The following is a 25,012-nucleotide window of genomic DNA, read 5'->3' on the forward strand; positions in this document are numbered from 1 at the left end:
GGAGCGATGTGAAAGGTACTCCAAGGCAAAGTGAGGGTCCCAAATGACTTCACAGAGTGGGAATGCTGGGCCCGTTTTATTTATTATTTTACTTTTAAAACAGTTTATGTTTTTATTAATTGGAGAGAGAGAGAGGAAGGGTGTGAGAGAAATATCAATGTGAGAGAGAAACATTGTTAGGTTGCCTCCTGCATGCACTCCAACTGGGGATCAAAACAACCTGGCCATGGACAGTTTTGCTTAGGGGTTAGTGTCGGCTTATGGATGAAAGGGTCGCAGGTTCAATTTCCTTTCAAGGGCACGTACCTCAATTGTAGGTTCTTTAGCCCTTGATATTTTTCACTCTCTCCCTCTCCCTTTCTTAAAATCAACTTAAAAATCTTAAAAAAAAAAAAAAAGAAAGAAAGAAAGAAGATAATTTGGTGTTACTCAGAAGAGGAAATAGAAAACCCTGCCCTTAGCATGATCAGGCCCGTAGAGATCATATCTGGGGCACCTTTTGATAGTGTAGTCAAGAACTTCTTAGCAATGAGAGATAATCTTCCCGAGGAGGGGGATCTCTGTTGCTGTTAATAAGCAAAGATGGGACATTTGCTTGCTTGGGCTGTTGCAGACAGAATGAGCCCCGAAGGTAGACTGCCTAGCTACCATTTCAAAAGTTGCTCACTCTTCAGGAGTTTGTTAGCATGGTGCATGTTAGGACAAAGTCAGGACTAATTAGAGATGATTACCTTTGGGGAGTGGTAGGAGGTAAAATGTGGAGGAGATGGTTCTGAGGAGGTTTGTCTTGGCAGGTGGGGCAGCATGAGATCACTCAGATTCCCCAAGGCTTGGGAGATTACTTATCTGGGAGCATCCCTCTGATCTGGTAGAGTACCAATATCTACTCAGGACCTGGTTGGGACGCTGGGGAAGGCAGAATAGCATAGATGAATGATTTATCAGCTTAAGAGGGCTTGAGACTCACCTATAGATTCCACAAAACAATTTGAAAATACCTGTAAGTGAATTCTTGGGACAACTCTCAGAAAGCATGCAGATCTGGAGTGGGGCTCAGACATCTGCACTCTGAACAAGCTCCCCGGCAGTTGTTTTTTTCTTTCTTTCTTTTTTTTTTTTTTTTTTTTTTAAAGATTTTATTGACTTCAGAGAGGGAGAAATAGAAACATCAATGAGAATCATTGACTGGCTGCCTCCTGCATGCACCCCACTGGGAATCGAGCCCACAACCCAGGCATGTGCCTTAACTGGGAACTGAACCGTGACCTCCTCCTGATTCATAGGTCGATGCTCAACCACTGAGCCACACCAGCTGAACTGGGCAGTTTTGTGTGTGTTTTCTTTTTAATTCTCACCTGATATTTTTCCCATTGATATTTTTTTAAGAGACTGAAAGGGAGGGGAGGGAAGAGGGTAAACATTGGTATGGTTGCCTCAATGTGGCTGCCTCCCACACATGCCCTGATCAGGGGTGGGAGGAGCAAACCTGCAACCTGAGGTACCTGCTCTTGATTGGGAATCAAACCCATTTTTAAGTTGTTTTGTGGAGTGTTATTTGCTTAACTACTCATTACACTTCAGGCAAAGCTTATATAATGTTGCAGAGCCTGGAACCAAGGAGGTAAGTGAGAGGATGCTATATGATATGCTCATTTTGCCAGTTTGGTGAAATAGTTTAATCCTATCTCATCTTCCGTGACCAGGAGATGGGAAAGAAGGCAGAGCATGGCTGAGCCATGCCGGCCGGGGCAAAACATCATTTTCTGTTAGAAATCACGACACAATGCAGAACCAAACTCTCATTTATTTTTCAAGACTCAGGTGAAAAACCACTGTGAGCCATGCCCAGTAGCTCACCTTCCAATGCTGGCCAGTAACTCCCGGCACCTTCAGGGAGATGACTGGGCAGCTGGGCGTGTCCTGCTGAGAAGTTTGCTTACTTGCCCCCACACAGGCAAAGATCCCTGCTAGGACTCTGCATTCATGTCAAGTAGGGACCCTAGTCCTGGAAGGCTTCTCTTCCGGCGAGCTGCCAGCTCAATCTTCTGAACGAGGCTCACATCCCAGGGGTGGGTAACAAAGCTGATGACGGTGCCTGGCACCTCACTCCCTACTCGGCCCACCCTTCCCGCTCTGTGGATGTAGTCTTGCAGGGTGGGGGGGAAATCGTAATTGACAACCAGCTCCACCTGGGTACTGTCCAGGCCCCGTGAGGCTATGTCTGTGCAGAGAAGTATGTCTCGGAAGCCCTTCTGGAAGCTCCTGAAGATACCCGTCCTCATGGCGGCCGGCATTTGTCCCTGCAGCCTCAGGTGCTGGATTTTGTGGTCATCCAGAATGTATCCCAGCCAGTTCACAGTGCTGGAGCTGTTACAGAACACCAACACAGTTCCCGAGGAGCCAGTCTTATCTGCTTTGTCGTGCGTCTTGAGGATCTGCACCAGCTCAGGGACCTTCTCTGCTCCCTTCAGTCTCATAAACGTCTGTTTGACATGAGGCATGATGCAATGGAGCTTGGGGCTGGTGATGGTGGTTAGAGAGTCTGAGTCAGAGATTTTACTCAGCAGCTGACCTGCACTCTTGGGAAATGTAGCCCCTACCAGCACCAACTGAGCTTTGGGATTGAAGGGGTCTTTTAAGTCATCTGAGCTTTCTGCTATATTGCTCCTCCCCAAGATGTACTCCACGAGTTCCAGGAAACTTTCATCCAATAGGGTATCTGCCTCATCCAATACCAAGAAGGACAGCCGCTCTAGGTTGATCAGTTGACGTTTCAGAGCCTTCCACAAAGCCCCCGGAGTGGCTACTAGCATATCAGCCGGAGGCTGCCTGGACAGTTGCTTCGTGACCCTACTCATGCCACGGCCTCCCTCTAACTCCTGCACCTGGAGTTCCAAGGACCTGCCTAGGGGCAGGGCCACAGCCTGCACCTGCTGGGCTAATTCTCGCGAAGGCACCAGGACCAGACCTCGGGGAGCAGGGACACTGCCGGAGTCCAGGCGTGGTCGGCCCAAGAGCTGTTGAAAGAGAGGCAGCAGATAACTGAGAGTCTTGCCACTGCCTGTTTCCGCTGCGCAGAGGATGTGGCGGCCTCTCAGTATCGGGGGGATGGCGCTCGACTGCACCGTGGTGGGCCGAACGACTTCGGGGGCCACCTCCTGCAGCGCCCGCAGTACCCGCGGCAGCAGACCCAGGTCCGCGAAGCTGTCCTCGCACGAGAAGCGGTTCCGCAAGGCTGGCGTCTCGTGTTGCGCGCGCTCGATGGAGAAGTGATCCGAGCGGGAGCGCCGGTGCTTCCAGCCCCGCGAGGCGAGGGGCGCCGTCTCCCAACGACCCAGCGTGAGGCGCACCGGCTGGTTCAACTCCGGCCGCCGCGCCGAGATCAGCAGCCGGCCGGGGCGCACCAGCGCCGGCCGCGTGGAGCTCCGCCGCGAGTCCTTCCGCTGCTCCTGCAGCCGCTGGAGAGCCCGCGGGATGCGCACCACGGGCAGGGGCTCGTCGGGACCGCTAGCTGCCGTCAGGTTCCGACGGGGCGCCAGAAACCACTGAGCCGCAAGCAGCGCGAGCCGCGGCGGCCGCGCTAGAGCCATTTTCTGTGTGTGTGTGTTTGTGTATGGCGCTGGGGAGGCGCGCGGCAGTGACGTCACGGGCGCGCCCCGCCCCGCAGACGGTGGCCGGCGAGGCTCAGGAAGGCACGCGGAATTGGAGAACCCTGAGGAAGGAGGGAGCATCCATAGAGTTCAGCAGCAGCAGCGAGGTCTGTAGTTCCGAACAGGGGTTGGCGACGTCCAGAACCGGGCCAGCCTTGGGGAAGGGTGCGCCATGGAGGCAGGACTGGGGGGTCCGACGATACGCGGCGACCGGGCCGGCCTGAGGGACCAGGAGGGCGGAGGGCTTCTCGTGACTGGGTGTCCAATCCCTGCCATTCTCCTCGGTTGCTCTCGCCGCCGGGTTGTTGGCTTGTCCAGTGCTGGTTCCCCCGGTAAACTGGAAGGTGTGGCGATATTTTTCCGGCTGTGGTCCCCGCTCGAGGTCTGGCAACCAGTGTTTGCTGAGAGTCTGAATGAATGGCCAGGCCTGGGAGCCGAGACAAGGGCCAGTTGCAGATCGAGGCTAAACCTCACCCGAACTGCACCCCGAACGGAGATTCCCAGAAGGCAAGCTGAAAGTCTTCAGCTTATTGTCGCAGTGAAGGTCTTCAGGCTTTATGTCAGCGGGCTCATTGCTTCACACGTTTTCTCTTTTCAGCTGAGGTTTACACTCCACTCCACTCCACTGTCATCACCACCCAACTTTTGCAGTCAGCTGACCTCCCCTGGCTTCCCAGTCAGATACGTAAATTACTTGAATAGTAGTGAGGAGGATCCTGCTACCCCTACGGAGTGATCAGGTATGTGGCTTGTCTCACATAGCTCTGGTCGGGCAGAATATTTTACTCAAGCTCAGATGTTCAAGTTGCAAAAATACCTTATACTCGCCATACTTCCTGAATAGAGCTGGAAAATGGGTGTTATCTGTTCTGTAGTCCCCAGTGCCTGGGGTGGGAGGTAAGGTTAATGTGTACTAATCACCTGAGAGGTTCTTTTATTTATTTATTTATTTTTATTTTTTTAAAAAATATATTTTTATTGATTTTGTACAGAAAGGAAGGGAGAGAGATAGAGAGTTAGAAACATCGATGAGAGAGAGTCATTGATCAGCTGCCTCTTGCACACCTCCTACTGGAGATATGCCCGCAACCAAGGTACATGCCCTTGACTGGAATCGAACCCGGGACCTTTCAGTCCCCAAGCCGATGCTCTATCCATTGAGCCAAACCGGCTCTGGCGAGAGGTTCTTTTAAAAAAAATATTTTTATTGATTTCAGTGAGGAAGGGATAAGAAGAGAAAGAGAAAAACATCGATGATGAGAGAGAATCATAAATCGACTGCCTCCTGCACACCCCTCACTGGGGATCAGGCCCCGCAAGGTGAGCATGTGCCCTGCCAGGAAATCGAACCTTGACCTCCTGGTTCATAGGTCCACGGTCAACCACTGAGCCACGCCCACCAGGCCACTTGGAAGGTTCTTAACATCTGGAGAAAGTGTTTAGTTTCATAAAATACCATTAAAAAGATCATTTTGGTACATGAGTAGAGGTTCTGGAGAGTTACCTGTTAAACCAGTGGAGGAGAGAGCTTTGAGGAGTGACAGTGAACAGTCATTCATTTTACTTCCACTAATTTTACTTCTGTCATCCCCCTACTCTTTTTTGACACTGTCAGGAGACATTTTTAAAAATATTTTTTATTGATTTTTGAACAGAGAGGAAGGGAGAGAGATAGAGAGTTAGAAACATCGATGAGAGAGAATCATCGATCAGCTGCCTCTTGCACACCCCCTGCTGGGGATATGCCCGCAACCAAGGTACATGCCCTTGACCGGAATCGAACCCAGGACCCTTCAGTCCCTAAGCCGACGCTCCATCCACTGAGCCAAACCGGTCTCAGCAGGAGACATTTTTAGTTGTCACACTGGGGGAGGTGCTCCTGGCATCTATCTAGTGGGTAGAGGCCAGGGACGCTGCTAAACATTGTGCAACGCATAGGACAGACCCCATAAAAAAGGATTATCTGGCCTAAAATGACAAGTTTGCTGTTGAAAAACCCTGCCTAGAGGATGAGGATTGGAGAGAGGCTGAGGTTACCACATGTATTCTCACTTCAGGTAGGCTCATTAGCCATTGCAAACTCTTGTTCTGGCCCTGGACCACCCCCACAATCTGTAGCAGGCACATCGATGTGGGAGAGACACACTGATTGGTTGCCTTCCACACACACCTCAGCCCCAGGCTGGGGATGGAGCCTGTAATCCAGGTACATGCTCTTGACTGGAAATCAAACCCCAGACCCTTTGGTCCATGGGCCGATGCTCTAACCACTGAGCCAGATCGGCCAGGTAGAATGTGCTCTTTACAGCATCTCCCTCCCCCCCCTAACATAGATTCTGTTGGAGCCTCATATTCCAGAGGAGAAGCTAGCCTCGATGTCTGGGGGCAGATTCCCATGCAGGTCTGTCTGATTCCAGAGTTCAGAATCTTAACTATATGCTATATCGCCTCTTTCTCTTACAAATATGATGGATCATTTTAGTTTTTTCTCATTAACATATGCTTTGAGTGGGGAATAGGATATTCTCTAAATATTTAATTCTAACTCTAAATTTGTATATATATTTAAAAAATGTATATTTTTTATTTCAGAGAGGAAGGGAGAAGGGGAGAGATAGAAACATCAATGATGAAAGAGAATCATTGATTGGTTGCCTCCTGCATGGGGATCGAGCCTACAACCTGGGCATGTGCTCTGACCCTGAATTGAACCTGTAACCTTTGGTGATCAGGGCAACGCTCAACCAACTGAACCACACTGGCTAGGGTTTTTCTGCTTGTTTTCAATCTGTGATTGGTTGAATCCATGGATGTGAAACCCATGGCACAGAGGGCCCACTATACCAAATTTCCATCATATTTTAATTTACTTGTTTGTTATGCTTGTCTCCCCCCGCCCCCCCCACCCCCCCATGTTCCTTAACTAAATTAAAAGCTTTACCAGAACAGGAATTTTTGTCTGTCTTATTTTCTAATGCAGTGTTTCTCAAACTTTTGACATATGTGTACCCCTTCTATACTTTTCCTAATGCTGAGTATCCCTCGTACTCATGAGAACGTAGAATTAGGCGCATCTAAGCACGGTGCAGTGCATATCCCCACCAAACTCCGGTGCAACGCGTACCCCCACCAGACTCTTCCCGTACCCCTGGGGGTACGCGTACCACACTTTGGGGAACACTGCAAATGCATCTCCAAAGACTAGGATAGTTATTGGCACAGACTAGGCACTTGATAACTATTTATTGGATGAATGAATGAGCATGGGTTCTTTTATGATCAGAGGGAAGGAAAACAAGGTGGCACGTGTTGATTGGAAGGAAGAGGAAAGGCAGCCTGGGATAATAGAAGATATTTACTCCATTTGAGTTTCTGACCCTTGTGTTCCCTTCCTTCGGGCTGGAGCAGAAGAGGAATGATGGTGAACAGCCTCTCGCTGTGCTACCACAACAAACTCATCTTGGCGCCTATGGTTCGAGTGGGGACTCTCCCGATGCGGTTGCTGGCCCTGGACTATGGAGCAGACATTGTGTACTGTGAGGTAAGGGGCCACTGATTTTCCCAGAGAGCTTTTCCTCCCCATCTGGTGGGAGTGGTCAGGATTGGGGCGGGGGTTGGCAGAGTGGGCATTGACTTCACAGGTGCTCAGTGAAGGCAACAGAGGACAAAGACACTCGATATTTATAAATTCTACGAACCCTGCTTAGGCCCAGCAGCCTGGGTAGCATGGAGGGCCAGGTGGATGGATGAGCATCATGTCAGGTCACTGCCTGGGCCCCGGTAGGATCTAATATACATTCAATGCGTGAATGAATGAACTCCACGTTAAGAAGAGGAGGAAGTGGCCCAGATTCAGGCCAGGAAAGCTGGATGAGACTGGTTTGAGGAGCCGTAGGATTTTCTGGTGGTGGTAGCTAGTGAACCAGCTAATTGCTGACAACTCCAGAGAATATTAGGACTTCACACCCAGGTTTAGAAAGCATCTGCTAGGAAAAATAGAATGACAGGATACTGGATTATGAATAAGTATGAGCAGTGGTTTTCAACCGGGTACGTATCAGAATGATTTAGGCCAGCGTCGCCAACCTTTCAGAACTCACAGACCACCAGTTGGCGACTGCTGATCTAGGCAGCTTCTCCCTAACCCCAATCCTGATATGTCCCTCAAGTGCTTTTTTAAAAAAAATATATTTTATTGATTTTTTGCAGAGAGGAAGGGAGAGGGAGAGAGCTAGAAACATCAATGAGAGAGAAACATCAATCAGCTGCCTCCTGCACACCTCCCACTGAGATGTGGCGGAAACCAAGGCACATGCCCCCGACTGGAATTGAATCTGGGATCCTTGAGTCCATGGGCCGACGCTCTATCCACTGAGCCAAACCAGTTTCGGCTGTACTATTATATATTTTTGTAAGGTGTTATCCTTGGGCTTTCACTTTTTCTGTGCAGGCAGCATTTTCCTGGGACTCTAGAAAGTGGGCTTGTGTTCACTTGGAGATGTGTGGAATGAAACACCAGGAAGGAAGCGAGTGATTGCACTGTAGCACAGGGCCTGTTCTAGAGGAGCGGCTCTGTGTTTATGGCCCCGGTGAAACGAATCATGGAAGCTGGGCGGTGGGAGCAGGAAATAGGTGACCTAAAGCTCTTTGGCGTGTTTGATGTGCTCATGCTCTGGAAGAGTCAGTGTGGCTTATGAACAAAGGGGCTTCTGCTGGAGGAGACCTGAGCCCTCCACCCAGCCCCAGCCCCTGTGCAGAGCAGAGGTAGGAGACAGACCCCTGTTTTGTGTGCGACCGGCTGGGCCCTAAGTACTGGGCATGACACAGTGTGATGCCTGGTGCCCTGGTGTGGATTCAGAGCTGCTCTGCAGGCCAGGATTATTGTACTGTATTAGCTGCCTGGATGATCTTTTCTTTTTTTTTTCTTTTTTTAAATATATATTTAATTTTTTTTTTTTTACAGAGAGGAAGGGAGAGGGATAGAGAGATAAGAAACATCAATGATAGAGAAACATCGATCAGCTGCCTCCTGCACTCCTCCTACTGGGGATGTGCCTGCAATCAAGGTACACACCCTTGACCGGAATCGAACCTGGGACCTTTCAGTCTGCAGGCCGATGCTCCATCCACTGAGCCAAACCAGTTAGGGCTGCCTGGATGATTTTAACTGGGTTCACATGAGGTGGCCTGTCTGTGTGATTAGATAGTCAAACCACCCCACCCACCTCACAGGACTGGGTATGGGACTTAGGGTGAACCTCCTCAAAAGCCCTGAACAGCCCTCAGCAGAAAGAGGTAAAGAAAGGATGAAGCAGCTCAGCAAAAGTCTAGGGACCAGTCATCTGATCCCCCAGCAAGGTCTGCCCTATTGATAGTTTTCCAGTAGTTCCTCAGACGTCATGTTTCTATTCCTTTTTATAAGAACAGGGAGCCTTCAGTGGCTCAGACTGTGAGGGGACACTTACCTGTTGGACCTATACCTTTTAATCAGTAAGATCAAGGGAGAAGGCAATGTTCTTTTAAAAAAAATTTTTTATTGATTTCAGAGAAGAAAGGAGAGGGAGAGAGAGCTAGAAACATCAATGATCAGAGAGAATCATTGATCAGCTCCCTCCTGCATGCCCCCCACTGGGCATGGAGCCTGAAACCCGGGTGTGTGCCCTGACCCAGAATCAAACTGAGACCTCTGGGTTCGTAGACCCACCTTTAACCACTGAGCAACACTTGCTGGGCCAGAAGGCAGTGTTCGTAAGAGGCCCAGGTGTCCACATTCCTGAGCTGTTGTATTCTCTCTGGCTCCTTTCCTAGGCCCCAAATATCTCCAAGGTCCTTGGGAAGAGCAGCTGATGGAGGGAAGCTCATTCAGGCCCCTGCTTGCCTGGCTTGGGTAGGAGCTCAGACTATATGTCCCAAAAGCCATGATTTGCTGGTAGTAGGGTGACAGGCCACGTCACCTCCAAGATGTGTGTCAGTGAAAGCCTTCCCCCAGTGCCCGGGGCCTGTTGGAGGAGACTGACAAGTTCCCTCTGATTCCTCCGTAGGAGCTGATCGACCTCAAGATGCTCCAGTGCAAGAGAGTTGTCAATGGTGAGTGCCGCTCTGGTCCCAGGATTGTGTGTGTGCCCTGTCAGAACCAAGCCACGCTATCACTCCCCTTGTTTGTGGTGACAGGGTCCTTCTAGGCTTCTTGCCTGGCTGTGAAATTTTGTGGATCATGTGTTTCTGTGAGAGCACTCACTGCTCTCCAGAGACCCTGCAAAGAGCCAGATAAGAATGCCTTCCACCCATAGGCTTGTTGGCATTGAAATTGCCAGCACAGGAAGGACCCTGGAAATCTTGGAGTTGAGATGGACATGCTACTTGCTAGCTGTGTGACCTTGGGCAAGTCACATGACCTCAGCCTACTCACATGACCTCCCTGCCACAGTGTCTTTAGCTGTAAAATGAAAATCATAATTCCTGTTTTTCTTAAAACGGGATTGGAGTGTGAGGATCAAATAAGCTGAGGTACATGTAAGTACTTTGCAAATGAAAGTGGTTGTGCTGAATTGTGGTTTTGCTTATATTTTATTGATGAGACTAATTCTGCTTTGATTAGAGTTGTGGTATTGTTTGAGATTTTTGAAATGGATACACATTCGTCAGATTTTAATATAAGTTCGCTAGAAGTTGTGACTCAATTTTGTCTTTAATTGTTTTAGATTTATATTTTCCTTGAGCTGTGAAAAATTCAGTGTTACAGATCTAGAAAATGAAAATCTTCCATAATCTCATACTTGTAAAGGTGATCACAAAGAGAAGAAATGTATGCTTTTTAATACACATTTAGTAAAACATGAATATGAAAATATAACGTGTTTGTATATCTCCTTTCTCGCTCCCTCAGTATCATGCTACTTTGTTTTGCCACTTACTTTTCTCCTCGGATATTTTCCCATGTCAGTACTTACAGACGACTATGTCAGAATTGATTTTCACAGTGCTTTAGCAGGGATGTCAGTATTTTGCTGTTATAAATAAATAGAACTCTAGTATATACTAGTACACACTAAGTTTTTGTTGTTGTTGTTAAAATACCTTTTTAATCTTCACTGGAGGATATGTTTTTTTGAAACACTTATTTGAGAAACATCTATGTGAGAAACATTGATTGGTTGCCTCCCATACGCACCCTGAACAGGGATCGAACCTGCAACTTAGGTATGTACCCTGGCAGGGAATCGAACCTGCGATCCTTTTGGTGTGTGGGATGACCCTCCAACCAACTGAGCCACCCGTTCAGGGCCCACACTAAGTTTTTTCGGTTCTTCTCTCAGACTTCTTACTGTCAGTGATGAGCTGTCTCTGCTGCTGGAGATTTTTTTTTTTTTGCTGCTGGAGATTGTATTGATTACTCTCCCAACATGTCACTGCCTTTATCCCACCTTTTTAATCTCCTAATCTGTTCAGTGCTGGGATGATGATAATAGCTTCTATATATGGAAGTGCATTGTTTGCATTGAAGATCTAACTTATTTCTCAAAATAAATGCATGAGGTAGGCATATTCTCCCATCTGCCACGTTGGATCTCTTCCATGTGCTGTTAGTCATCTTTGAAAGCTAAATACGAGAAAGAAAAAAAGAAAGCTAGTTATGGTAACACCTGTTGGAGAGCTTTGTTATGAAGATCTTATGAGAGTATTATTTGCATTTGTTATGTTCTGTGAAGTTGCTGTAATCAGCAAGTTTGTGAATACCGTACGATTGCTCCGAGGGGAAATACAGGCATATCTCATCTTATTGTACTTTACAGACACTGTTTTTTTACAAATGAAGGTTTGTGGCAACCCTGCATTCAGTAAGTCTATTGGTGCCATTTTTCCAACAACTTCTGATGATGGTTAGTGTTTTCTTAGCAACAAAATATATTTTTTTAAATGTTATTTATTTATTTTATTTATTTATTTATTTTTAATATACTTTTATTGATCTCAGAGAGAAAGGGAGAGGAAGAGAGAGAAACATGAATGATTAGAGAGAATCATTGATTGGCCACCTCTTCTTGCACGCCCCCTACTGGGGATCAAGCCTGAAACCCGGGCCTGTGCCCTTGACCAGAATTGAACTTTTCAGTTCAGGCTGACCCTCTATCCACTGAGCCAAACCAGTTAGAGTGCAACAAAATATTTTTAAATTAAGCCAAGACCGGTTTGGCTCAGTGGATGGAGTGTTGGCCTGCGGACTGAAGGGTCCTGGGTTTGATTCCGGTCAAGGGCATGTATCTTGGTTGCGGACACATCCCCAGTGGGGAGTGTGCAGGAGGCAGCTGATTGATGTTTCTCTCTCATCAATATTTCTAGCTGTCTATCCTTCTCCCTTCCTCTCTGTAAAAATTCAATAAAATATATTTTAAAAGTATTTTAAAATTAAGGTATCTACATTTTATTTTTAAAATATATTTTTATTGATTTCAGAGAGGAAGGAAGAGTGAGAGAGTGACGGAAACATCAATAATGAGAATCATTGATTGGCTGCCTCCTGCACGCCCCCCACCAGGGATCAAGCCTACAACCCAGGCATGTGTCCTTGATCGGAATCAAACCCGGGACCCTTTAGTCCGCAGGCTGATGCTCTATCCACCGAGCCAAACTGGCCAGGGCGGTATCTACATTTTTTTTTAGATATAATGCTACTGTATACTCAATAGACTATATTTTAAACGTAATTTTCTTATGCACTGGGAAACCAAAAAATTTGTGGCTTGTCTTATTGAGATATTTACTTTTCATGGTGGTCTGGAAATGAATCTCTAATATCTCCGAGGTTTATCTGTATGGGTTTAGGTTCCTGCAGACCTCTGGGGACACATTTTCATTACCAGATCAACACATAATCTTGTTTTTCTAGTATGTGTGCTTCTGTTTAAAAACACATAATTGAATATATTCTGTTGACCCATTAACAATAAACTCACAGCCAACAGCACTATAATTCCATGTCTGAACAAAGCTTCTCTGACATGTGTTTTCTCTGCAAGGCACATCACAGCCTTTCTCTATGCTTGGGGCCATTTAAAACAATGAGATTGCCAGCGAAAATGTGGCATTAAATATACCACCATAAAGACACTTGTTTACGATAATAGAGCTGAAACAAGAAAGCATAGTGGCCCAGCTAGTGTGGCTCAGTGGTTGAATGTCAACCCGTGAACCAAGAGGTCAACAGTTTGATTCCCAGTCAGGGCACATGCCTGGGTTGGGGCTCGATTCCCAGTAGGAAGCATGTAGGAGGCAGCCAATTGATGTTTCCATCTCTCTATCCCTTTCTCTTATTCTCTCTAACGTCAATAAAAACATATTTAAAACAAACAACAACAGTTAAAAAAAAAAAAAAAAAAAAAAAAGGCAGAGTGGCCTTGTTTGACCTCAGCTGAGAACGTGTACATCGGGTGACTGAAATTTTCTGTAGGTCTATGAAGGTCTGAGAACGAAAACAAAAAAGCCATGAGTATTGATTTTGGGATTACAAATAAATCTTAGCGAACAGGTATATTTGCAAATACACAACTGCAAAAAAATAGCAATTGACTATAATATACTAAATCTCCACTCACAGAATCTGGCACCTGATAAGGAACTAAGAAACAGCAACTTTGCTGAATTTCAGAGTGACATCTTCTGAGAAATTTGGATTAAAATCGGAAGCTCTGACAAGGTGCTCTATATCCACATTATTTTTTCAGTGTCTTAAAATTGCAAAATGTTAACAACCAGACAGAGAAAGTTCAGAAAACACAGGCATGCAATTTAAAAAATAACTGTAAAACGGCCAGGACCTGTTTGGCTCAGTGGATAGAGCGTCGGCCTGCGGACTGAAAGATCCCGGTTTGATTCCGGTCAAGGGCATGTACCTTGGTTGCAGGCACATCCCCAGTGGGGGGTGTGCAGGAGGCAGCTGATCAATGATTCTCTCTCATCGATGTTTCTAACTCTCTGTCCCTCTCAATTCCTCTCTGTAAAATCAATAAAATATATTTTTAAAAAAATAACTGTAAAACAAACAACCATCTAACTAGCCATCACCCAGGTCAGAAAATAGAACATCATTAGTCCCTCAGAAGCCTCCCAAGAGCATACTGATTTCTTTTAAGAATGTTGTACTGCCGAAACCGGTTTGGCTCAGCGATAGAGCGTCGGTCTGCGGACTGAAAGGTCCCAGGTTCGATTCTGGTCAAGGGCATGTACCTTGGTTGCAGGCACATCCCCAGTAGGGGGCGTGCAAGAGGCAGCCGATCGATGTTTCTCTCTCATCGACGTTTCTAGCTCTCTATCTCTCTCCCTTCCTCTCTGTAAAAAAATCAATAAAATATATTTAAAAAAAAAGAAAAAAAAGAATGTTGTACTTCTAGCTCCCCTTTTTCCCTTTAAGCTGAGATTTTTGCTGTGTTTTCTTGCAGAGATTAGGCGAGGTTGAACTTGCTGCCTCAGTGGGTGGGCCTGTGTGTTTGTGTTTTCTTGCAGAAGTGCTCAGCACCGTGGACTTTGTGGCCCCCGATGACCGAGTGGTATTCCGCACCTGCCAAAGAGAACGGAGCAAGGTTGTCTTCCAGATGGTACGGGATCCCAGACCCCACCTCTCTCCCAAATTTGCCATCTCATGCCCTGAGCCGGGCCAGTGTTAGATGCCTGGGCTTCAGTGCACAGTGGTGACTTCCCGAAGACATTTTTCAAAGATCTGCTCATGAATGATACGCTGTTGGAGATAGTTTATGGAAATCAAGCTATAGCAGTCTGTTTTATGTCTCCAGTCTCAAATTTAATGTCCGTAGTTATAGGAATTACTTGTTTGGCATAACTTACATATTTTTAATCCCTACCATTAGTTTTGTTTTTGTGTAGTCTGTATGTATTTCCCATAGAAAGAAATTAGATTTACGAGTAGTTTCTATTTATGTTAGGGTTGTGATGACTCTGTAGCTCTCTTCTCTCACTTTGCATTTCTTGGTGATTTTTTTAGAATAGCTCCTGAGTTGCATTTTTAAAAAATTGACAACAACGAGTAAACATATGAAAAAGCAAATATACAAAATATTATTTATAGAATCTAAGTGATGAGTCTATGATTGTTCACTATACATTTTTTTTGGTAACTATTTTGTACATTTGAAAGTAATCAAAGCTCTGATGACATTTGCTAGGCCCTCTAGGTCCCCGTTTGGCCTTTGACAGTGAGCTAGTGTAGTGGACTGGTTGTTTAAGAGACACCGGCAGGACTGCCCTTGTTGCTATGTGTGTGCATGGATGTGTTTGCCTGTGCTTGTGTGCCCGTGTCAGGGTGGTGGTTGATACAGCCATTTGTGTTCCCAGGGGACTTCAGATGCAGAGCGAGCCCTTGCTGTGGCCAGACTTGTGTAAGTTCTTCCCTCTTTGGAACTATCTTTGCTCTCCTGTGAGGCCTCACTATTCCTGGTGATGTAGGAGGTGACTAGCCTTCTACCTACTAGTTCACTACCTTCTGTGTCCTGTCTAGATTCTTTCTCTGTTTGTGGTATCTGAGGGCTGCTCCTGGATTCGTGTGTACCAACTGTGCCCAGATCCCAAATAACCTCTGAGTGGGTGCCTGTTCTTCAGTTTTTGTTCATGAGGCTCCCTCTCCAAGGACTCTTATGACGATGAGCCCTGAGGTTTTAAATCTCGTGAAGTGTAGGTTAGACTTATTGCTTCTTAAATTAACAAAGGCAGGAGACTCTTAGCTAATGAGTTAGATGGGCCTGGCTTGGAATTCTGGCTTTGCTACTTGCTAACTGCGTGACCTTAGGTAACCTTGCTGGGGACTTAGTTTCCTCATCTGCAAAAGGAGACCAATAGTATTACGTCTGGCATTCGAGGTGGGAAAATCAGATCATGCACACAAAACTTCGGGGTGCGTAGCACATTGTGAGTGTCTAGTATTAGTTATTGTTATTAATGACAGTGAGGGTGAGAAGGAACTCACACAATAATTGCTGCTGAATCCCAGCCTGTTAACTGTGTACATACCAGAAGATGAGGTAAGGGTCCTTTCTACATTTGAGAACTGTTTGGAGTGAGCCAATTGCGTGACCCAGCCAACAAAGGCAGTCCTGTAACTTCCACCAGGATTAGTGCTCTGGGCAAGGGCTCTCATACTCATGTCACTTTTGTGCATGGACACATGGCTTTCATTACCCCAGTGAGAACTGGGACTCTGCGCGACGGTCACTCAGTGTTTGTTATCTGATAGAACTCCGAAGTAGCAGAGTCCTCTACAACCAGCTCTTTGTACAAGTGTGACTGCATTATGCCATGCCTTTTGAGCTCTGCTTCAGGGAGGCAGTCGCACATTTTAGAGATAAGATTTTTCAGTTTATGACACTGAGGGTTGGTGTGTTCCAGGGCCAGGGACATGGTAAGGGATTCATGAGCACAGACCCATGCCTTTGACTACCTTCTTTCCTTAGGTTGAATATTTACTACCTTTTCTACTTCATGTTTTTCCAGAGAAAACGATGTGGCTGGTATCGACGTTAATATGGGCTGTCCAAAAGAATATTCCACCAAGGTAAGCTGAGTTCTTTATACTCTTCCCAAATATAGGGTGCAGATTAAAGAGGGCTAATGAGACATGACAAGTAAGTATAGTACCTGACTCTGGACTAGATCCTGTACTAGATGGGAAAATGCTCAAGGGGATATTATTAGATCGATGGGCAAAATTGGAATATGAACCACGGTAGATTAGCTAAAAATACTGTATCAATATAAATTTATTTAATCTTAACCAGTTTGGCTCAGTGGATAGAGCATCAGTCTGTGGATCAAAGGGTCCCGGGTTCAATTCTGGTCAAGGGCACGTAGCTTGGTTGCAGATTCCTCGGCCCGGGCCCTGGCCCTGGTCAGGGGGCAGGAGTTGGGGAGGCAACCAATCGATGTGTTTCTCTCAAATCGATGTTCCTCTCTGTCTTGCCACTCTCCCTTACAAAATAAATAACTAAATCAATGGAAAAATATCCTTGGGTGAGGGTTAACAACAACAACAACAGCAATGATAAATTTATATAGTTAACTCTTCAGTTTTGTAAGAATATTCCTATTATAAAATACACAGCAAAATATTTAGGGGACAAGGGCTATGATATATGTATTTACCCTCAAATGATTCCGGAAAAATGTTATATACACATCCATCTAGATATATGCATACACATATACACATAAACACATACATACAAACAGAGTACTTATGCCCATTTGTTTTAAGTGATATGTGTTAAAAGAAAAAATAATGTGAACGGGGCTTTGTCTTTTCATGAATAACACCAAGACATACATATATATAAATATATTTTTTTTTTCTTTTTTTTTAAAATATGTTTTTATTGATTTCAGAGAGAGGAATGGAGAGGGAGAGAGGGATAGAAACATTAATGATGAAAGAGAATCATTGATTAGCTGCCTCCTGCACACCCCCTAGTGGGGGATCAAGCCCACAACCCAGGCTTGTGCCCTGACCTGGAATTGAACTGTGTGACCTGGTTCATGGGTAGGTGCTCAAATTACTGAGCCACACTACCAGGCAAGACATACTTTTTTTTTTTTTTTTTTTAAGAACTACCTTCTTTTTTATTTATTTATTTATTTAAATATTTTATTGATTTTTTACAGAGAGGAAGGGAGAGAGATAGAGAGCTAGAAACGTCGATGAGAGAAACATCGACCAGCTGCCTCTTGCACACCCCCCACCAGGGATGCGCCCGCAACCAAGGTACATGCCCCTGACCGGAATCGAACCCGGGACCTTTCAGTCTGCAGGCTGACGCTCTATCCACTGAGCCAAACCGATTTCGGCAAGACATACTTTTTTTAAAAAAAAAAATAGAGGATGCAGTATATGTGTCCCTATTGCTATATCAAAAGATCAGACCAGAGTGCTAGTATAGCTCAGAAAGGAACAGAGGGCAATGCTTAAACTTGAGATTTTACAGGAAAACGTGGTGAGGAGGTTTGGGACCCTGCAGGCACAAGGAAGGGCACAGCAGGGGCTTAGATGCCAACATGAGGAAGGCAGAGAACCTTGATTTGACCAGAGAGTTGGAGATGAAGAGGGAAAGGAGCACAGGATTAAACATTTGGTTGGGACAAGAGTAGTTGGCCTTGGGTTTTCAGTATCTCTGGCCTTTCGTGAACAGAAAGGTATGTAGTCAGAAACTTAGTTGTGTTTTTCCAAATACATTGTATGAGTAGAAATATTGGGAGCCATGTGTTTTATGGATTGATGTGGAAAAAGGCTAGAGGTGGGGACAGAGATATAGGAGATGAATGACGTGGGTCCACTGGAGAGCCCAAGAATACAGAGAAGCGATGCCCAGCTGGAGCAGAATTAGACAGGACCTGGCTGCACATGGTTGGACTGGGTGTGCAGAAGTAGAGTGCATGGTGGGGGTAGAGGGAGGAAAGACTGACAGCCAGGAGGACGTTGGTCTTGAATTTTATGCACTGGGCCTCTAGTTTATTTATATTTGCTTTTCTCTTCATAGAATATATTTGGAAAGACACACAAGAAACTAGTAACATTCGTTTCTCCCAGGGAAGGAAACTAAGTTTTTATGTGGTTTTGTACAGGGATTAAATTCCCATTGGCCGGGCTGATGTGGCTCAGTGATTGAGTGTTGACCCATGAACCAGAAGGTTATGGTTTGATTCCTGGTCATGGCACATGTCCGGGTTACAGGATCTCTCTCATCATTGATATTTCTATCTCTCTCTCCCTTCCTGTCTGTGAAATCAGTAAAAACATATATTTTTTAAAAACCCATTACAGGGTGCTAGTCAAAATAATTAACAATTAACACAACATTGGCATTGACTAGTCAGCACAGATAATTAGCAATATGCTATACCAGTACATACCCCCTGAATATTTGCTCTCTTCTGATGGTTCAAAAATTGAAACTATATCAAAAGTATAAATTGAAAAGTTTTCTATTCCTCAAGGGAGGGAGAGTTCTTACATTTTACCCTTTTGAATCTTGAAAAATTTTAATGTGTTACTTATTCAAAAAAGCCAATAAGTTAAATAGAAAGGAAGGAAGGAAATGCCAATGGAGAAAGCCATTGTTGTGGAAGGGGCAGTGAGGCTGCATTTGAGGGCCTGTGATCCCACAAGGAAGGCTGAACTGTGTGTGAGCTGAAGACCAGATGGGGCCCGGGTGTGGCCAGGGCTTCCGTAAAGCCTTTACGTTCTGTGTCTGTGGCCAAAGTCAGCCAGGGCCAGTCCCCTTCTGTCCTTCTCACTTTTCTCTGTCATGCAAGCTCAGGCTGGCCGAGTCTGTGGCGGGCCAGCGTTCTCTCTGATTCCAGTCTGTCATCCTTTTAAACATGTAATCACTGAATATAAACCTGAGCACAGACTGTGAGCATTTGTTAGTGTGCTGTCTGTATACTGACAGCGCCTATTTATTGAATTTGTTTTTCTCCCCTTCACCTCACTTTAAAAAAATATATATTTTATTGATTTTTTACAGAGAGGAAGAGAGAGGGATAGAGAGTTAGAAACATAGATGAGAGAGAAACATCGACCAGCTGCCTCCTGCACACCCCCTACTGGGGATGTGCCCGCAACCAAGGTACGTGGCTCTGACCGGAATTGAACCCGGGACCCTTCAGGCCGCAGGCTGATGCATATCCACTGAGCCAAACCGGTTTCGGCATCACTTCACTTTTTTTTTTTTTTTTTTTTTATCACCTCACTTTTAATGGGTTCAGATTTTAATGCCCCCCTCCCCTGCCCTCATTATTAAAGTAAGACATGCCATTGTCCACAACTTGGATAATATAAGAGAGAAGTACACACACACACATACACACACACACACAAAAAGAGCAGGAAAATCAGCAGTAATGAGCAGTACGAGACACCCACTGTTGTTAATGTCAGAATTTTTCTGGCTCTCCATAGCTTGTTGGTGTCTGTTAGCTGGGGCTTTGTTAGAGTTTGACATTGGTCTGGGTGCTTCGCCATTGTTGCTGGCAGAGGAGGAGGGCCTGGACAACGTGTGCTGATTGCATGTCTCTGAATGGCTTTGCCGGCAGTGGTGGCACCAAAGCAAGTGATGGTAGGATGGGAAGAAGGGGCATTCACTCTCATTTCAGACTCTCATTTCAGAGCAAGAATGATCTTTTTTTTTTTTTTTTTTTTTTTTTTTTTAAGGGCTTGACAGATGGCGGGGTTTCGTTTCTTAAGACAGCGAGACCCTGGGTAGGCACTAGACAGTCCTGAAACATTATTTGTGTGGCCCTATTTCAGATACGTCTGCGGCTTTTGCTAAGGGATCAGAGTGATGTCTATTAGAATCCATCAGACTCTAGTCCCTGGTGTTGGGGGCATGGATGCTGCTGCCTTCCTACTTGCTCAGGAAAAGTACTGGCCGCCAGTGGAGCTTGGTCCTTTGGAGGCAGATGCTGGGGTGCTGCCCCGTTGCCATGGCACCGGGAGGGGCCGCTCTCCTCCGAGTGTAAGAAGCCCTTCTGTGTGCTTTTCTTTAGGGAGGAATGGGAGCTGCTCTGCTGTCAGATCCTGACAAGATCGAGAAGGTAAGTCCTGCGTGAGTGAAAGCAGAGGTCCTTGAACATGGACCTGATTCAGTGCATCCATCACTCCACCCGGCGTCTGGAAAGTGTGTAAAAGGCTTCCTGGTGATGCTGACATTCAGTCAAGTTCAGGAACTCCTGAGCCAGCGTACATCAGCCCTGGAGTTTCTTAAAAGCCCAGGGCTAGGGACGTGTAGCTGAGTGAATAGGGGCAGCGAGGGGATATCAGTCTTTCGACAAAGCTTCCCAGGTAACGCTGGTGTATCCTCCCTGGATTAAGAATCTCAGTTTGAGACCTTAATTCCATAATATCCTCTCTCTCACCCCTGCTCAGGATTCCCTGGCCCCCCCTCCCCTGCTGCCCAGCGCATCCCCTCTGTGCACACCGCACTTGGGCCGTAGCTAACAGCCGGGCCAGGACTGGAACTTAGTTCTCACTGATTCCCAAGTCTAAGCTCTCCCATTCCTCCCAACAATCAAGGGCGCTATTTCTGAGTCTCCCTGTGGCTCTGGTAAGACGAGCCCTCCTGTGAGTAGATGTGCCGCAGTCTGCTCACATATGGGTCTGTCGTAGGCTCTTTTCCCCACAGACATTCACGTCACAGAGCCGGGCAGCCCTGGGGTCTGGGAGAGCGAGGTCGAGGAGAGTTTCATGCTAGCCCCTGGCCAGAAGACAGACTATGGCTGCCCTTTCCTCTCAGAGTGAACCTTGCAAGTGGCTAGGGCTTTTGGTTACCAATTTCTTTTCCTGGCCCTGAACATGGACATGAGATAAATACTAAAGAAGGTGCTTGGAGCCACGTGGATAAAATACACCAAAAGGAAGCTCTGCAAAACAGGACCGCAGACGCAGTCTGCCTCCTGGGGCGGCACACGAGGCCTGTTCTTTCCTGTCGTTCCCTGTCAGTCTTACCTGGGCCAGCAGGCCTTGTCTTACCCATGATGGGTCCTGCCTGTCAGCCCAGCCTCTTAGTCTGATGTCTTCTGAGGGTCCTGCCTCATCCCGTCTCTCAGAAAAAAAAGGCCTCCCCTGGTTCCTGCAGCGTGGCTCTCTGCTGCCCTCATCTGTTTAGAACCAAGACTGGCAGCAGCTGCCTGCATGTCCCCTCTGCTCTGCTTGAAGGCCACCCAGTTCTTGAAGAGGGCTCTTGGACCACCTTCCCTCCAGCTTGCCCGACCTGACATTGCTGGTGAGGGACTAGGATAGCAATGCCACAGACATGCAGCGCCACCTCCCTCTCTCTTGATTTCTGCCTCGCATGACGTCTGGTCTTGCTATCTCCCTGACACTTTCCTATATGATTTTCTTGATCTTTATTTCAAGTTCTTTTCAATTACTGTGCAAAAAAACCCCACACCTTTTAATATGTTGATTATTGCCCTGGCCGGTTTGGCTCAGTGGATAGAGCATCAGCCTGTGGACTGAAGGGTCCTGGGTTTAATTACGGCTAAGGGCACATGCCTGGATTGCGGGCTTGATCTGTAGTGGGGGGCGAGTAGGAGGCAGCTGATCAATGATTCTCCCTCATCATTGATATATCTCTCTCTCTCTCCCTCTCCCTTCCTCTCTGAAATCAATACACACACACACACACACACACACACACACACACACACATATATATATATATATATATATATATATATATATATATATATATAGACTGTGTTATCTTCTCCGTTGCCAGTTTCATTCCTGTATACGTGATTCCCCTAAGGAGCGGGGTACGTGAGGACAGGGCCCAAGCCTTCCTGCTCCCTCCCTCTTCAGACAGCACTAAGGGAGCATTGCCTTCAAGCAGGAAAGAAGCTGTGAGCCACGTGTTCTCAACCAGGACTAGGCTTCAGCATCATATTGAGGAGGGAGCGTGTTGGGCAGAGCCTTTAAAAACACACATTCCCGAGGAGGATCCAAGATGGCTGCTCGGGTATACACCTAGCCGCAGCAGCTCACAACAATTTCAAAGGAATACAACTAAAATGTAGAGTGGACATTGCCCAGAGCTACAGGTAGTCGACTGACTGAAAACTCTACAATAGGAAGGAGGGAGAAAACCAGAAGGAAAATCAGAGGAGCTGAAAAAAAGCCTAAGGTACGGAGACATGCTGCGCGCTCGCACGCACACGCGCGCGGAGAGGTCGCAGCCGGAGAGGAGGAGAGGGCTGGGTGCTGCCTGGCGTTCCCTAGCAGGAAGGAAATAGAACCCCCAGCCTGGGCTGAACCCCCAAACCGGCAGCGCTGAGCCCCAAGTTATGTGCCAGACCCTGGGGACCCAGGCTCCGGCAGGGGGAGACAATCCCGGGGGACGGCAAAATGCGGGGCCCCCGGAGTCGCGCGCACATGGCGCGCAGAGGACTGAATGTTGACTCTGATGCTGGATTACCCTAGCCGGAAGAAACAAAGCCTCCGGCGGCAGCTCTGAGCCTCAGTCCAGACCTCCCCGAACTCCAGGTCTGGGCCAGTCCCTGGGGACCCAGGCTCGGGCAGGGGGAGACGGGGCTGTGAGGTGGAGTCCTGGGAGCGCGGCGAAAGGCCGAGCCCCCGGAGTCGCGCACACTGTGCGCAGAGGACAGTCTGTTGACTCTGATCCTGGACCCCCCTAGTGGGAGGGAGAAAGAAAGCTCCAGACTGGAGGAACGCCACGAGGAGCAGGAGCCCCTGCCGGACACCGGCCAGCCGGGCGCCAGCAAGGAGCCGGGCGACGGGGCCCCCCGTGGGGGGGGTGCCCCTGAGCCTTCGACTGCTGAGCGCTGGCAACGGAGCCAAGGACGGGGGCTGCTTCCTGGGCGGCGCCGACCCCGGCAACAGGCTGGAGCAGCGCGGGAGCCCGCGGAGAACAAAGGGGTGCCACAGGCCAACCTGCTGAGCTCCCAGGACAAGGAGGAAGAAACCAAAGAAGTTCTCAATGTGAAGAAATCAAGTGAGAGCAAATGATAGTAAAATTACTTAAGAAAGAATACAAAGAAGATCTTGAAAAATCAAAGACTAAGTCAGAACTCAACGCACCAGCCAACATTGCAACATAAATGCGTTTTGTTTTGTTTTTTTTTAAAAAAGAAAAAAAAAAGAAGAGAAAAAAGGGACAGAATGTTGGAACAGCGGCGACCAAGCCTAGAGTGGCCAGGCACAAGGCAGTGGCAGCTGGGCCCGGAGCAGCAGTGGCCAGGCCCCAGAACAGCAGCAGCCAGAACAAGAGCATCAACGGCCAGCACTGGAGCAGCCAGACCTGGGGCAGTGGCAGCCAGGCCTGAGGCAGAGGCGGCCAAGCCCAGGGTGGCCAGTCCAGGAACACCCAGACACGGAGTGGCTGGGCCCGGAGAAGCCCGGCCCAGAGCAGCCGGGTTGGGAGCAGCCAGGCCCAGAACAGCAGTAGACAACCACGAAGAATCCAGGCTGGGAGCGGCCAGGCTCGGAGCAGCCGGGTCGGGTGCGGCCAGGCCCGGAGCAGCCGGGTCTGGTGTGGCCAGGCCTGGAGCAGCGGCTGCCAGGCTAGGAGCGGCCAGGCCCGGAGCAGCAGCTGCCAGGCTGGGAGCAGCCAGGTCCGGAGCAGCCGGGTCTGGTGTGGCCAGGCCCGGAGCAGCGGCTGCCAGGCTGGGAGCGGCCAGGCCCGGAGCAGCAGCTGCCAGGCTGGGAGCGGCCAGGCCCGGAGCAGCCGGGTCTGGTGCGGCCAGGCCCGGAGCAGCGGCTGCCAGGCTGGGAGCGGCCAGGCCCGGAGCAGCCGGGTCTGGTGCGGCCAGGCCCGGAGCAGCGGCTGCCAGGCTGGGAGCGGCCAGGCCCGGAGCAGCAGCTGCCAGGCTGGGAGCGGCCAGGCCCGGAGCAGCCGGGTCTGGTGCGGCCAGGCCAGGAGCAGCGGCTGCCAGGCTGGGAGCGGCCAGGCCCGGAGCAGCCGGGTCTGGTGCGGCCAGGCCAGGAGCAGCGGCTGCCAGGCTGGGAGCGGCCAGGCCCGGAGCAGCCGGGTCTGGTGCGGCCAGGCCCGGAGCAGTGGCTGCCAGGCTGGGAGTGGCCAGGCCTGGAGCAGCGGCTGCCAGGCTGGGAGCGGCCAGGCCCGGAGCAGCCGGGTCTGGTGCGGCCAGGCCAGGAGCAGCGGCTGCCAGGCTGGGAGCGGCCAGGCCCGGAGCAGCCGGGTCTGGTGCGGCCAGGCCCGGAGCAGTGGCTGCCAGGCTGGGAGTGGCCAGGCCTGGAGAAGCGGCTGCCAGGCTGGGAGCGGCCAGGCCCGGAGCAGCCGGGTCTGGTGCGGCCAGGCCCGGAGCAGCGGCGGCCAGGCTGGGAGCGGCCAGGCCCGGAGCAGCCGGGTCTGGTGCGGCCAGGCCTGGAGCAGCGGCTGCCAGGCTGGGAGCGGCCAGGCCCGGAGCAGCCGGGTCTGGTGCGGCCAGGCCAGGAGCAGCGGCTGCCAGGCTGGGAGCGGCCAGGCCCGGAGCAGCAGCTGCCAGGCTGGGAGCTGCCAGGCCCGAAGCAGCCGGGTCTGGTGCGGCCAGGCCCGGAGCAGCGACTGCCAGGCTGGGAGCGGCCAGGCCCGGAGCAGCCGGGTCTTGTGCGGCCAGGCCCGGAGCAGCAGCTGCCAGGCTGGGAGCGGCCAGGCCCGGAGCAGCCGGGTCTGGTGCGGCCAGGCCAGGAGCAGCGGCTGCCAGGCTGGGAGCGGCCAGGCCCGGAGCAGCCGGGTCTGGTGCGGCCAGGCCAGGAGCAGCGGCTGCCAGGCTGGGAGCGGCCAGGCCCGGAGCAGCCGGGTCTGGTGCGGCCAGGCCAGGAGCAATGGCTGCCAGGCTGGGAGCAGCCA

The 25,012-nt window shown here is 48.9% G+C and overlaps 3 protein-coding genes across 5 annotated transcripts in view; 1 reads left to right on the plus strand and 2 right to left on the minus strand.

The window, feature by feature from the left end:
* Positions 1-25,012, minus strand: part of LOC311610140 (dipeptidase 2-like) — a 564,319-nt gene that overhangs the window by 12,387 nt on the left and 526,920 nt on the right. The gene's annotated exons all lie outside the window — the stretch shown is intronic.
* DDX28 (DEAD-box helicase 28) lies at positions 1,785-3,731 on the minus strand (the record flags this gene model as incomplete). Its single annotated transcript, XM_084861065.1, has 1 exon — positions 1,785-3,731. The coding sequence occupies one exon, from the start codon at positions 3,729-3,731 to the stop codon at positions 1,968-1,970; it is 1,764 nt and encodes a 587-aa protein (XP_084717191.1). The 3' UTR covers positions 1,785-1,967.
* The window catches only part of DUS2 (dihydrouridine synthase 2), a 34,457-nt gene continuing 13,069 nt past the window's right edge, over positions 3,625-25,012 (plus strand). For 2 of the 3 annotated variants that reach the window (XM_084861105.1, XM_084861106.1), the window contains exons 1-8: positions 3,625-3,757; positions 4,249-4,389; positions 7,048-7,191; positions 9,692-9,737; positions 14,151-14,242; positions 14,997-15,040; positions 16,149-16,209; positions 20,193-20,240. In XM_084861105.1, the coding sequence (XP_084717231.1) occupies positions 7,066-7,191; positions 9,692-9,737; positions 14,151-14,242; positions 14,997-15,040; positions 16,149-16,209; positions 20,193-20,240 (417 nt within the window). In that variant the 5' untranslated portion in view covers positions 3,625-3,757; positions 4,249-4,389; positions 7,048-7,065. Of the gene's footprint in view, positions 3,758-4,248; positions 4,391-7,047; positions 7,192-9,691; positions 9,738-14,150; positions 14,243-14,996; positions 15,041-16,148; positions 16,210-20,192; positions 20,241-25,012 lie in introns of all 3 variants that reach the window. The other variant, XM_084861107.1, reaches the window with a different exon arrangement.

Source organism: Pipistrellus hanaki (assembly GCF_964339955.1).
Source record: "Pipistrellus hanaki genome assembly, chromosome: 15".
Classification (NCBI taxonomy): Eukaryota; Metazoa; Chordata; class Mammalia; order Chiroptera; family Vespertilionidae; genus Pipistrellus; species Pipistrellus hanaki.